General features: G+C 38.8%; 4 protein-coding genes across 4 annotated transcripts; 2 read left to right on the top strand and 2 right to left on the bottom strand.

Moving 5' to 3' along the window:
- Window positions 1-107: 107 nt before the first annotated feature.
- Window positions 108-2734, bottom strand: LOC126799646 (pentatricopeptide repeat-containing protein At2g33680-like). Its single transcript, XM_050526887.1, has one exon. The coding sequence runs from the start codon at window positions 2726-2728 to the stop codon at window positions 179-181; it is 2550 nt and encodes an 849-aa protein (XP_050382844.1). The 5' UTR covers window positions 2729-2734; the 3' UTR covers window positions 108-178.
- A 1433-nt stretch (window positions 2735-4167) lies between these two features.
- LOC126796828 (alpha carbonic anhydrase 4-like) lies at window positions 4168-5591 on the top strand. The gene is made up of 7 exons (XM_050523554.1): window positions 4168-4261; window positions 4357-4586; window positions 4757-4863; window positions 4944-5046; window positions 5160-5309; window positions 5398-5445; window positions 5523-5591. Exons 1-7 carry the CDS (start codon window positions 4168-4170, stop codon window positions 5589-5591), a joined length of 801 nt encoding a protein of 266 aa, XP_050379511.1.
- A 563-nt stretch (window positions 5592-6154) lies between these two features.
- LOC126799828 (uncharacterized) lies at window positions 6155-7758 on the bottom strand. Its single transcript, XM_050527084.1, has 6 exons — window positions 7547-7758; window positions 7027-7118; window positions 6860-6938; window positions 6687-6781; window positions 6480-6575; window positions 6155-6396 (listed from the first exon to the last, which is right to left on the bottom strand). Exons 1-6 carry the CDS (start codon window positions 7713-7715, stop codon window positions 6316-6318), a joined length of 612 nt encoding a protein of 203 aa, XP_050383041.1. The 5' UTR covers window positions 7716-7758; the 3' UTR covers window positions 6155-6315.
- A 4265-nt stretch (window positions 7759-12023) lies between these two features.
- LOC126799878 (zinc finger protein ZAT5-like) lies at window positions 12024-13324 on the top strand. Its single transcript, XM_050527142.1, has one exon. It carries the CDS (start codon window positions 12253-12255, stop codon window positions 13213-13215), a length of 963 nt encoding a protein of 320 aa, XP_050383099.1. The 5' UTR covers window positions 12024-12252; the 3' UTR covers window positions 13216-13324.
- The last annotated feature ends 421 nt before the right edge of the window (window positions 13325-13745 follow it).

Raw genomic sequence — 13745 nt, 5'->3', positions numbered from 1 at the left:
CTTCGGAGAAATTCATATTTCTGGAAAAGCATTTCAGAGAATTGTTCTTTAAAGGTCTTCATTTTGAGACCATTTTGTGTTTCTGAAATATTATGTTAATACCATTTACATTCATGAATGGAACCCATCCCAACCCTCAAATATATGAAAAAAGCAAGATACTGTCACCTCTTTTAGCTTAAATCTCTTCTTCACGCAATAAATCAGGAATATAACCAATTTCTCTGGTTAAGGCTGACAGAGAATTTAAACATTCATAAATTCTGTTTGAATCAAGGTGTGATGTGTCTGAGGCGACGAAATAGTGGACCTGACTTTTAATAATAATCCAACTTGTTCCTGGGGGTTTTTTCAAACCCTTTTCCCTCAGCAAGGTTCTTACCTTTCTGACCTCTAGCCACAGACCTGCTGCAGCGTATACATTAGATAGCAGAACATAATTCCCTGCATTCATGGGTTCCAATTCCACCAGTTTCACAAAAATTTCTTCAGCTAACTTATTTGTCGCACAATTTACTTGACAACCATTGAGCAAAGCCCTCCACACTGATGCATCTGGTTCTATAGGCATTGACTCAATGAACTCTCTAGCTTCATCTAAGCGGCCTGCACGACAAAGAAGGTCAACTACACAACCATAGTGAGCAAGCTTGGGCGTTATCTCAAGATCATGTACCATAGTGTGGAAAAGCTTCAATCCCATCTCTATCATACCAGAATGCCTGCAAGCAGATAGAACAGCTACAAAAGTCGAACAATATGGTTGGAAACCTTCCTCCAACATTTGTTGGAACATAAGAATAGCATCATATCCCTGACCATGCATGCTGTAGCCAGTTATCAAGGCATTCCATGAGATACTATTTCTCGTTGGTAAACTCTTAAAGATCTTGTTAGCATATTGCATACTACCGCTTCTAGCATACATCGATATAAAAGCATTTGCAAGAGATAAATCAAAGTCAAACGAGAAGTGTCTCCTTGTTGCATAAGCATGCAAGCATTGACCAAGAGGCAGAGATGCAATTTCGGTACACGATGAGAGAATACTTATGATCGTGACAGAGTTGGGTTTCACTTCTGAAATCATACGTTTGAAAAGTAACAGAGCTCCGTTGCTATCATTAATCCTGACGTAATTGGCAATTATAGCATTCCATGAGATCACATCCCTGTGAGGGCAGCCCTCAAATAGAGTCCTAGCTGCTGCTTCATCACCGCTTTTCATGTATATCTCTGTCAGTGCAGTGTTCAAAGATAGGTCAACTTCAATACCTTGTTTCGTTACAAAACCATGAATTGCTCGCACTGTATTTAGAAATGTTGCATCTTTAAAAATAGCAAGGACAGATATGATGGTGTGCGGGTTGGGCTTCGTTCCAGATTCTCGCATAACACCAAATGCTTCCCATGCTTCATCTCGCAAACCATTGCAGGCCAATGCCCTGATAAGAGTGTTCCACGAGATAACATCTAAACCTTTCATCTCAGAAAAAACCTTCTGAACAGACTCAACAGAGTCAAAATTAGCATACATACTTAACAATGTATTTCCCAAAGAAACATTGATTTCCATCCCACTCTTGAGCGCAAGAGCATGCAAGCCTTTGCCTTCTCTCAAGCCATCAGATAATTCTTCACACAAGGATAACAATATATAAACAGTTCGCTCATCTTCCTTACTTCCTTCTATTCTCATTCTCGAAAATAAATATATAGCTTCCTCATATAAACCATATCCACTGTATGCAGCCAGCATGGAATTCCACATAGCTACATCACGGTTTAGGGCAGTTTCAAACAATGCACGCGATAACTCAAAACATCCACACTCACTATACATATTCAACAATGCATTTACCACGAAGACATCACTGCTGTAGCTGCACTTCACAGCTATCTGATGTATTTGCCTGGCCAATTCAACACATCCAATTTTCCCACAAGCTTGAACCACAACCAACATCGTGACAGAATCAAACCTGACCCCATCCCCAAGCAACTGCACGAAAAGCTCCACCGCCATCAAATACTCCCCAACATCAACATACCCTGTAATCACTGCATTCCAACTAACAACATTCCTCACAGCCATCGAATCAAACACAAGCCGCGACAACCCAACATCAAATCTCACATAAAACCCAATCAAAGCAGTCCCCACATGAGCATCCCCCTCAAGCAACCCATTCCTCAAACCATAACAATGCACCTCCTTGCCGGACCCCAACCCCGAAACCTCCCTACACGCCAAAAGCAACGCCACCACACTGCGCGAGTTCGGCTTCAACCCCTCCCCCTGCATCTCCCTAAACAACTCCACACCCTCCTCATAACAGCCGCACCCAACGCAGCCATGAATCAAAGCATTCCACACAACCAAATCCCTCTCAGGCATTTCATCGAACACCTTGACTGCATCGTCAGTGAGCCCACATTTGCAGTAGAAGTCAACGAGGGCGGTCCCAATTCTTACATCTCTGTCGAAACCCGGGTTGCAAAGACTCGAGTGGATTCGCTTCCCTGTCTTGACGGCTTTAAGGCGCGCGCAGGCCTTGAGGACGAGAGGGAGGGAGGAGCTGTTTGGGGAGAGTCGTAGGGATTCCATGTGGGCATAGGCTGAGAGGATTGCATGGTCATTTTTGAGGCGGGCGTGTTGCTTAATCAGCAAGTTGTAGTCTTTTGGTGTTGTTGGGTTTTCAAGGCTTGGAGTGATGGGTATCTCCATGAGGAAATGTTGTGCCCTCTTCACATTAATTTGGCGGGAAGTGCAAAAGATGATAGGGTCAGACGAAGGGAGAGTTTATTTTTGAGACCTCTGGCGACAAATGTCCGTCGACGGAAGTAGAGGCTATCCCAGTCATGAAATGTAAGGCTATCTCACAAGGTCTACTCAAATCTTTAATTCTGTCACCAGCCTTGCCACTAATCTTGTCTCAATTCCACTAATGTCTATAAATCAGAACAGTTCTTCTTTCCTTAATTTAAGGATTGCATGCAACTTATTATTAGCAAGATCGAGTGTTGTCATTTTGTGCGTTCTGTAGCTTTCATATATGTTTAGTAAAAACAACATACCGTATGTGTGGCTGATATTCTCCTTATGCGAGAGATCTTGTGTACCAGTCGCTTCTCTCACCGGCCATCACCTAAGTTCACGATAAATCTCGTCTTGTAGAGATTTAAAAACTCTGGACCTTGGTAAGAAAAGACACCAAGTCTTAAAGATCGACGACGTGATTATATACGCACGGTTTGTTTCTTCACTTTGATATATAGATGGTGTTGTTCTGTAGTAAGTGTTTGTGAATGATCCTTATATGTTTGCGTTATTCCGTACTCCATCCTTGTATCCTTCTCATGCATTCTGCAGGTACGTACGTACAGACGTACTCAATCCATAATGATCCAAAAGAAAAATACACAATTAAAAATCTTCCATCTAACTGATCCAAGTAATATACGATGCAAAACCTATACACACTGAGTAGTTTGGAGAGACTGGGAGAGTATTGCCTACGTAGAGATCGAACTCATTATATCGAGGGCGGGAGAGAGAGAAAATTGTATCTGAAATGAAATGAATAACCTTTTCACATAATTCTTGATCTAGAAGTTAATTTGTTTACAAACGTTAAGTAACTTCTGTGCAGGCTATCAATTGACTAGTTTTTATGTTCTGTTATATCCTTCTGTTTTTCTATTCCATTATAACTGTCTGGAAATATTTATTTCAAAACATGCATGTACAAAAACTACACTGCTGAGAACTCTTGCATGTGTACATCATCTTCATTTTTCTTGTTAGCATAGAATCGAGCACGTACTTTACGTGCCTGACCGGCTCGTACATGCATGGTTTCACTGAATTGATCTCATTCAGATAATAATGAAACCTCTAATTTATTAATCTTTCCTAGCCGGTACCGACGAAAGAGAAAGTAAACCGAGATTACAAGTTGTGAAGAACTGCTAAAAAAATAGCGTTTGATATATAACCTCTCTACAGGTTGACGACATTGATCAATGATCAATAAGAAAGTCGAATTAGCGTACTAAATGAAGTGCATAATGGGCATCAATATTAATTGATTACATTAATCCAAGAATTGTAAATTTCCATTGCAAATTCACTGTAATTTTACATTGTTCACCGCAGACGTAGTGATGGCCAAATCAAACAACGCCCCTCACCAGTTCTTTGCTTTCACTCTTTTTCTTCTGTCCTGGCAATCCATCAAATCCGTCAGAGGCGAAGGAGGTAACGCCAAAATAGATGTAACACATGAGTTCAGCATCAACATAATCATATCACTACCTAGCTACTGAGCTAAATTTCTCTCTTGGTACGTGCAGCGGAAGAAATAGAGTATGATTATGAGCAATGGAGCTCCAAGGGGCCGGAGCACTGGGGAGAGCTCAAAGAAGAATGGAAGGAGTGTAAAAATGGAGATCTACAATCCCCAATAGATTTGATTGATTCAAATGCCAGAAGAGTAATCACAGCAGAAGATGATCTGAGTCATCTGACCATGAGTTATAAGCCTTCACCAGCAACTATGAAGCTTGAAGGTCATGATATTTCGGTATGGAAATGCCTAGCTATTATTATTCAGTAAAGTTTTTTCTTGACGATAATGGATTCCTAAGTTTAGCTAACACAAGTAACACTAGAGTGTCATTATCATTTATAACACAGTTATGTAACTTATGTTTCCCTATTTTCTGAACTATGTATATATTAAATTGTTTGCAGATTGAATTTACGGATGATGCCGGATCAATTCATATAAATGGCACTGATTACTTCCTCAAAAAATGTCATTGGCACAGATCGTCTGAACATCACATTAATGGCAGAAGGTTTCTTTTCTCTTTGCTTCTCTGTTTATAAAATCCAAATGCTCAACAAGTATGTCTTAAAAGAGTTAATTATCTACCAGTTACGATTTGGAGTTGCATATGGTTCACCAAAGCCAGGACAAAAATGTAGCCGTTGTCGCATTCTTATACCAAACTGGCGAACCCGATCCTTTCCTGTCCAAGGTAAAAATATATAGCTCAATCTATCATTGTAAGTGGATATAGAATAGGCTGCACACATGGAGCATTTGTTAAATTAGTGGCATAATCTTCTTCCTTCACCTATTTTTCCCCAGATAAGCGACAAAGTTGGTACAAAGGAGGCAGACTTGGGAGTGACTGATCCAAGTTCAATAACCTGGCCAAGTTCACAATTTTACAGATATATCGGGTCACTCACGACCCCTCCTTGCACTGGAGGAGTTATTTGGACTGTAAACAACGAGGTACATGGCTTCGATCTTCTTCATTCACCATAATCTTAACCAAGTATTTTTCGAAGCTCCTGTAATTAGACAAACATTTCCATCTCAGGTACATACCGTTTCAGCAGAGCAGCTGGAGTTAATTGAAGAAGTCGATGTAAGTAACCTATTTTTGGTGATTGCTCATAATCTACACATCAGTTTATTAAGTTCTTTTGATTTACATGAATGCAGCAAGGGGTGAATGCAAGACCATTACAGCCTCTTAACGATCGAGATGTCACTCTCTTTGGTGCGCAGTAGAGATTTTCTCTTTTGTAAGCGCCGAATAAAATATTACTGAAATACTGATAAAAATAAATAAGTCATTTTTCTACGGTTATTGTACATTTCCAAGAGAAATGAATAAATCGAAAATCTTTACTCCATGTACCAGTCCTATTTTGCAACCATGATTTTACCTCATATCCGTTTTTGGTTTAAACCTAGAAAGCAGGATGTGAGTCTATGAGACCATGCTGTACTTGTAAACCTATAACTAGGGTTTGAGACTAAGCGTTGCTCCAGAAATCACTGCCATATTGTCACCCTACAGTGCATGAGAACACAATCGAATGTTTTGTTGTTTCTGATGGCATTCTGCATGGCTGATGTTAAGGAGAGGTGCTTTGGTTTTGTAGACAGCATTTGGGTGGTCTCTAATCTCTACTTGTAGATGTGCTTGGTCTGGTGGGGGATCTGTAGATTTTAGTTCAATCATATATGAAGCCGCTCTCTAAAGGCAAAGTTGTTGTGTTCTTATACAAAAGGGTTGACTGATATAATGTTCCAATGAAAACCTCATAAAAAGTGATCAGATGAAAGAATCAGGAGGAAAAAAAACTGCATAAAACCAAAAAACCTTGCATAGGAAGAGAATGTGTCAGTTTCTATATTTGATATTTAAAATTATGACACTAACAAGAGATCAATAATAAAATTTCACAGCCAAAATGAAATCTAGAATTCTTTTTGCAGCAAGTAAAACCTACTGGCATTGCATAGCAGCACCAGCAGCTTCCAAAATCCCCTTAGCTTCTGTGTTCAGTTCTGGTAACTCACTTGGAATCTGCCAAAAGAAAATTGATCAGAACACCAAAAAATGCAGAGCAAGCTGGAAAAATTAAAGTAAAATGGGACTCAACAACAAACCTTTCCATACAGGTTAGCCTTTATAGGAGAAGCTCCAGAAGCCAGCAACAATCTTATGATATCAGCATGCTCACCTCTGGCTGCATGGTGCAGAGGCTGTGGAATAGATAGGAAAGGTTCATCACAACTTTGTATACAGTACTTGGGAAACTCAAGAATTTTAGATTCCAAGTAAAACAGATGGAGGGTGCGATTAATTATACTCACAGTGTCACCTTCAGCATCCACTGCTTCTAGCATTCTCTTCATACACTCGGTGTCATTAGCACTGTTCATCAGAAGTTGAACTATCTCAGTGTATCCTGCATATTTAGAAGAATCAAATAATGAAATGAAACACGATTCACACTACAGATTGATATCAACCTCTATTATCTCACCCCCAGCACAGGCATCATGCATAGGAATAGCTCCATCTTCATCCTTGGCCTCCAAATTTGCACCTCTCTCCAAAAGCAACTGCATTAAAACAGTCAGTCAATTTATTTATAGTTCAAATTCATTACTTAACACGATAAATGAAGACCAAAGCTTCACACATACTGACCTGGACACAAGAAAGTTTACCATAGAGACAAGCCAGATGCAAAGCTGTGTCCCCATCTTCCACTGGTTCATCGATACTGCCTTCTATGTTATCTACATAAAATCCGAAAACACTGACAAACTTCATCAGAAATTTGATTGACACCCACAAATCAAACGCCCCATCAACAAAAACTCACATATACTGATTTGAAAAAAACACTTAATACAAACGTAACCAAGAGTGTAACCAAGAGTGTAACCAACTAACATGCAATCCCATGCTTTTTATACATTGAAGTGATTGAATACATCACAAGCATCAACCTTTAAGACTACTAGAATTATATAATCAATCTATACAGACATTATATCATCATAATTCGTGGGTATAAATCATGGATAGACACAAGTCTAGCAAAAATGAAACTTGGGCTAAATCCACAAACCAAAGCATCAAACTTTATCAACTAAATAAAGAACCCAACTCGAAAATATGCTAAAAAACGAAATAGGTGTGAGAATTCGGAAGCAGAAAGTACCGAGAGCGAGTCGGAGGGCGTCGACGTCGCCGAGTTGAGTGGCGTCTGCGACGGCGCGTAGGTGAGGAGGCGCCTGAGAGTCGAGGTCCTCCAAACCCTCTTCTTCAAAGAGAGCGTTTTCGTCATCGTTGTCGTCAGCCTCCATAAGACCCCTGCCCGGAACCGCCATTGTTTTCTTTGGTTTTGGTTTGCAGTCTTCGCGAATTGGGGTTTTAGACGCCGGTAGGGCACTACTGTTGCACCCCACTTGCTACTACTTGGGCCGGGTCGGGCTCGCACAAACACACAAGATTTGTGCAAATAGGAGTATGCACTACTTTTATGAGTTTCACTTAGGGTGGGCACGAGACGGGATGAGACGGGACATAGCTCATTCCAAGTCTCGTCTCACTCTTTTGAATCGGGACGAGATATGAGTTTTTAAGAATGCATCACACTCGGGATTAATCCCGGATGGGACGGGACGGGACAAATCCCACATTCATATGAAGTTAAATAAAAACCTATATTTTTACTTTTTCATTAACAAAGTAACATTAAATAATGAAATTTTAACAAAAAAAATGCATATTATGTTCAAAATATTATAATTTACCATTATCATTTGAGTTGATATAATTTGGAGTTATTAAGAACATAAATTCGTTTCATTTTGATACAAATATATAAGAGTTTTTAAGTTTTCATTAAAAGTGGGACGGGACGGGACGAAGCGGGATAGAAATTAATCGTCCCACGTTTCATCCCACTATTATGAAACGGGACGGGATCAGGACGGGATGAACATTTTTAGACCCCTGTCCCGTCCCATCCCTATGAATTTCGGGATGGGATCGGGACGGGATCGGTATTTCCGTTTTTTATGCCCATCCCTAGTTTCACTTACAAATCCATTCAAACCACCTTAGATTCTACACATTTTAAGCAGCTGATTTGTGTGACAAGTATGTTTAATTAATTTTTTATTTGAGTTCTTCATTAGAATTGTAACAAATAGTTTCATGTGACCAAAATTAACTGAATTTAAATTTATCAAATGGTCTACGTTCCACCATAGCGTAATGGGAGTGTGATGAAATCCAAAACTAATTCATTGCAACAATTTGAACTTGTCATATTTGACATTATCAGTGCCGGGAGGAATTAATGCATTCACTTTCATAGTTCATGTCTGTATTTGGTGAGAATTTATGAATCATTTTCATGAAGTCAGTTTTTTAATTTTCTTTTTTTAGAAAACTGTAGTCATATCAAGCAGCTGAGTGAATGCACCAAAAACTATTCGATAAAAGATCAACTAAGAACTATATTCAGAGAATGATATACCCATTCAAGTGTTCAACATGAATATGATTGTAGCTCAACATGGTAGAAATAAGACTTTCATAGCATACCGTATTCCTCAATAACGTACAATTTACAAATATGAGGCCACTAATTGGTTCAATATATGTTCGACCTCAATCATTAAGTGGGAATGCCATTTGAGATTCGCCACATATTAGAGTGGAATATAAATTTTCGATCTCATGGTTCATGTGATGAAACTAAACATATTCTTATAGCTACCTTAGCAAGGACTTAACTAAAGAGACAGAAGCCAGAAGGCAGGCGTACTTATCGGGAAGCCAGTGCCTAACTAGCTTAGCTCACTCGAGGTTCTCTGGTTTTGCATTATCAATTTGATCACTAACACATTACATGTGTCCATAGAATCATGAAAAATGTCCTGATCCCTAAATGCCCGAACTAATCTAAACTATATGCTAAACGAACATCTATGATGGAATAATGGAATGTGGTTATCACCTCATCACGCGTGTTTTCTTGAAGATGCTTCTGCCCTACTTCATTACATTCTCTTTTTGTTTACAAATTATAACTACATATTTCAATGAAATCCATTAAAATTCTAACATTATTCGACAATGATTAATTCGTTATAATCCAAACATAATTCGATAATTTTTTAAGTTGATGAAACTTTTACATAAATATAAATTATTTTCTAAATGTAACCGAGGCCAGATTTATAAACATCGTCAACATTAGTTAAGTAAAATGGTATAAACATCATCATTTTCTAAATGTATAAACATCATCAACAAATTAGCTTTACGAAATACATTAGTGAAGTAAAAAGGTAGTCACATACATAACATGAATAGAAAAAAAAAGATATACATAAGAGAAAGTTGGCATAATTCAAAGCATATCTAGACAAGACTTTTCCTTGAGTGTGTTCTTATGGGGGCTCCAATAGGCAAGACTCAATTTTGTCTACGAATATGGCTGGCACATGCATGTGAAGTTGTGAACTGTGAACTTGACAAGTGAAGCGAGAAGATTCAACCTCATGAACACACATTATTATTTCGACCAATCTAAAAGAACACATATATATATATATATATTCTGAAAAATGGGTACTCTCACAGTTTCACTATTCGAATACAGACAATGTACTTCAATATTTTATTTTCTTAGATATATAGAGGCTTCGAAGGATAAGGAGTGGATGAGTAGTAGTAGATAACTAGAAGTAGTAGTAGACTTAGTATATTAGTGGGAATTGGAATATACTTATTTGAAGATTAGTGAAGCAAACCGCATGTTATGTCACCAACCAAAACCGCAAAAGAATACTAATTAATTATTGAATTTGATGCTTTACTTTGTGTCACTAACTACTGCTGATGCTGGCCTTGGCTATTACGTGCCCTTCACAACCCCTCCTCCTCCCCCCTCTAATTCTTTACGCCAAGAATCTGATCTGTTTCTAACCCCATTCCTCTTCACCATCTACTTCACACTATCTACCTCATCAACTACATCCCTTGCAATTTGGTCGCCGCCCAAACATATATGGCATTTTCAACATCATTTTCCTTTTGTTATTCAATTCAATTTTGAGTAGAAAAGCAACACGTATCAACACTTATGTTACTATTTTATCAAAATTAAATTGTTTCTAAGATGATATCGATGTCGTATTTAGGGTCTAAACGATCTCATATTTATTTACATATTAGGGGAATGGAATTTAAAGTTTACAAGAACGCTTAACATCGAAGATTCGAAGAATTTCATCGCAATGGCCATCATGTATGTATGGGTCTTCCTATCTTATGGATCGTTTGAAAAGATTGGAAGTTAGATACAAATGCTGTGATTGGTTGGTTCATTTTCGGAGAAACAGAAACTGACGAGCGCTACTTCATTGCTACTATTCATAAGTTCATAACTTGAGAGTTGGAAAGTGGTTATGAGTTAAAGGAACGTAAAAGTGTATATTGTTACATGTTTAGAGAAGAAAATTTTATCTTTAAACCTTTCCGTTTCCCAGAATATAATCTTGTCTTGGTTGTCATGGCACCCCACAAAGTTTTGGCTATCCATGTATTTTATCATTCTAACTTTAATTGAGAAAATTTAACCAATCATACTTGAGAAATTGCAAGTAATGGCCCCCCTCATATATGTTGTTTGGCTCCGCCACTGCTTGTCTTGCTGTTATAGTTTCTACGCAATCACAGGAGGGGATTGAGTATTCATGCAGCATAGTATGCCTCTTTTGAACTCGCATGTATAATGTACAACTCACATATTAGGTCACAAAAAAATTAATACGAAATAGATATGTATTTGTTTGATCGTATAATGCTATGTTATGTTATGTTATGTTACGAGACTCTCGATTTATATATAGATTAAATCTATCTCTATGTTTTATTTTTCTACTCTTGTGATCAATTAGCAGCTCTAATGATTGAATGGAGCAGAAAATATCAATCAAATAATTGAATCATCATAATAGGGGTTGCGTCATTTTTGGGTCTATTGTCCAGCCAAGAAGTGAGTAGCCTATAATACGAAGTAGGTCGGTTAACTGCACATGTAGCTACTGCTACTGCTTAATATGAATTTATTCAATAATACGAACATCCCCTTCTCACAAGTCACTGCAAGATCTCCACCAACAAATTACAGCAAAAGGAGTTAAACTGAACTGTTAATCACGTCTGTAAGCGAGACGTTTTAGTGAGCGAAAATCTATGTGATCGATTAATGTGGTACGAACAGTTTGCCGGATTAGTTAAACTTCACTGTTGACAACCCTAAAAATAGTTTGTGCAAACAAAGATAACACAATAGAGCAAGAAAAGCAAAAATTCTGTGGTAGTCCAGGCTTGCAATGCAAACCAATTTTGAAATTCCAGAAAGGAATCGTTGGAAAAAAGTAATGGGTTTGCTTCAAAGCCAACCGAATCTCACTCCTTGCCTCGCTTCCTCATACTTACATTGCATCTCTCTCATTCTCTCTCTCTCCCTCTCTCTATACATACCTGTATGTGTATAAATATATAGTGCAATGCATCATCATTCAGATATATACATAGAAATTCTTATATTGCCTGTCTATATATAACTTCCAGGGTTGGAAAAACGCCAAGCTTGGCAATTGCAAATACACGGTTACTACTACACTTAACTTTTCTTTTTTATAGACTCCCACTTGAAACTCGCCTCCTCACCACCATTATTCCTCACTATAATTACACCCCACTATCTCAAACGTTTGCTTCATTCTTCTTCACCCACCACAATCTCGCTCTGTTGTTTCTCCCTAGATTCTATCTACCTTTGTGATCCGAAAGGCTAGGGTTTTGGTGATCTGGGGTTGTGCTGTTGGCGGTGTCTAGAGGATGATGATGGAGGCTGCAAATCTTGAGGAGGATCACCAAAGCCAGATGATGATCATCAAAGGAAAGCGCACCAAGCGTCCGAGGCTGTCATCTCCGACTGTGTTGGCAGCAACAGTTTCAAGCTCGTCTAGTCCTGGTGGTGGTGATGATGTTGATGAAGATCATCATCATCAATTGGGAATTATGAGTACTCCAATTAGAGTTAGTGATCAAGACGATGAGACAACCGCCTCGCCGGCCACCTCAGCTGAGTTCACAGAGATGAGTACTACAGAAGAAGAAGACATGGCCAACTGTTTGATACTTTTGGCCCAGTCAGGTCAGAAACAAATCCGAAAACTTCAAGAACAACAACAACAACAGCTACCATTACAACAACAACCAATTAAGGCTGTTGCTGCTGCTGCTGATACTGCTCCTGGGTTATATGTGTATGAGTGCAAGACATGCAACAGGTGCTTTTCTTCTTTCCAAGCACTAGGTGGGCATAGAGCAAGCCACAAGAAACCCAAGACCAGTAATGTCATCAACACAGCACAAGCACAGCCAAAGAAAGCGTTGTCATTTATGGAAGAGCAAAATGAGTATGATCGTCAGTTTAACAACAACACAACAAGCACAACACTTTCGTTGCAAATATCCAATAGGGGTTTTGGCAATAGCAAAGGCACCAAGGTTCATGAGTGTTCAGTGTGTGGGGCTGAGTTCACCTCTGGTCAAGCTCTTGGGGGTCATATGAGGAGGCACAGAACTTTGATGAACCCTACAACAGCAGTACCAACAATGGGTAGTCCTCAATCTCAATTATCTAACAAGAGGCCAAGAAGTGTTTTGGAGTTAGACCTTAATCTTCCTGCACCAGAAGAAGAGCGGCTCGAAATGACCAAATTGCCATTTTCCAGCTCCAAGAAGGAACAAGTCATTGTGTTTTCTGCCGCTCCTTTGGTGGGATGCCACTACTAGACAGCTAGAGCTAAAACCACTTACCATTGTAACCCAATTGATTATTTGACATTGTTTTCAATTTTTATACTGATACCATTCGATTAATTGTTAATTATTCTTACTTTTCCAAAGCTAATTTGATCGTATAGTTGAAATTTATTCGGTACTTTACATTATGTTTACAAAAACCTGAACAAAAGTTGGTGTACATTAGAGAGATGAATTCAAATTTGCACTCTCCGTTTTACAATCAACACTCCGCATTTCCTATTTTAGAGTGAACATTTGCTTTGGAGTAGCCTCTAAGGAGAGATTGGCAATCGGGGTGAGTTTGGCACCACCAAAACCTGAACCGAAAGTAGCTCGTGGGATTAGGTTCCCTAGCTTGTTTGGTTTGCAAGAAAAGGAAAATGCTTTGTTTTGTCTATCTGTTTCATATAACTGACAAAAACATAAATGGGGTCGAAATAACAGAGGTTCTTCAGTCCACCTAGTGGACCTTCACCCACCATTCTATTAACTGGTGTCCACTCTGTATCAATAACTCA

This window comes from Argentina anserina, chromosome 6, assembly GCF_933775445.1.
Source record: "Argentina anserina chromosome 6, drPotAnse1.1, whole genome shotgun sequence".
NCBI classification, from domain to species: domain Eukaryota; kingdom Viridiplantae; phylum Streptophyta; class Magnoliopsida; order Rosales; family Rosaceae; genus Argentina; species Argentina anserina.
The sequence above is the reverse complement of the archived record's forward strand: the minus strand, read 5'-3'. Positions and strand labels throughout refer to the sequence as shown.

Excerpts from the sequence above, each read along its gene's own strand:
- LOC126799878 (XM_050527142.1), top strand. The coding sequence starts at position 12,253 with ATGATGATGGAGGCTGCAAATCTTGAGGAGGATCACCAAAGCCAGATG.
- LOC126799646 (XM_050526887.1), bottom strand. The coding sequence starts at position 2,728 with ATGGAGATACCCATCACTCCAAGCCTTGAAAACCCAACAACACCAAAA.
- LOC126796828 (XM_050523554.1), top strand. The coding sequence starts at position 4,168 with ATGGCCAAATCAAACAACGCCCCTCACCAGTTCTTTGCTTTCACTCTT. Across the intron at positions 4,587-4,756 it reads TTGAAGGTCATGATATTTCG|ATTGAATTTACGGATGATGC; the intron begins GTATGGAAATGC and ends AATTGTTTGCAG. Across the intron at positions 4,864-4,943 it reads CATCACATTAATGGCAGAAG|TTACGATTTGGAGTTGCATA; the intron begins GTTTCTTTTCTC and ends ATTATCTACCAG.
- LOC126799828 (XM_050527084.1), bottom strand. The coding sequence starts at position 7,715 with ATGGCGGTTCCGGGCAGGGGTCTTATGGAGGCTGACGACAACGATGAC. Across the intron at positions 6,576-6,686 it reads TGGATGCTGAAGGTGACACT|CCTCTGCACCATGCAGCCAG; the intron begins GTGAGTATAATT and ends TCTATTCCACAG. Across the intron at positions 6,397-6,479 it reads AGGCTAACCTGTATGGAAAG|ATTCCAAGTGAGTTACCAGA; the intron begins GTTTGTTGTTGA and ends TTCTTTTGGCAG.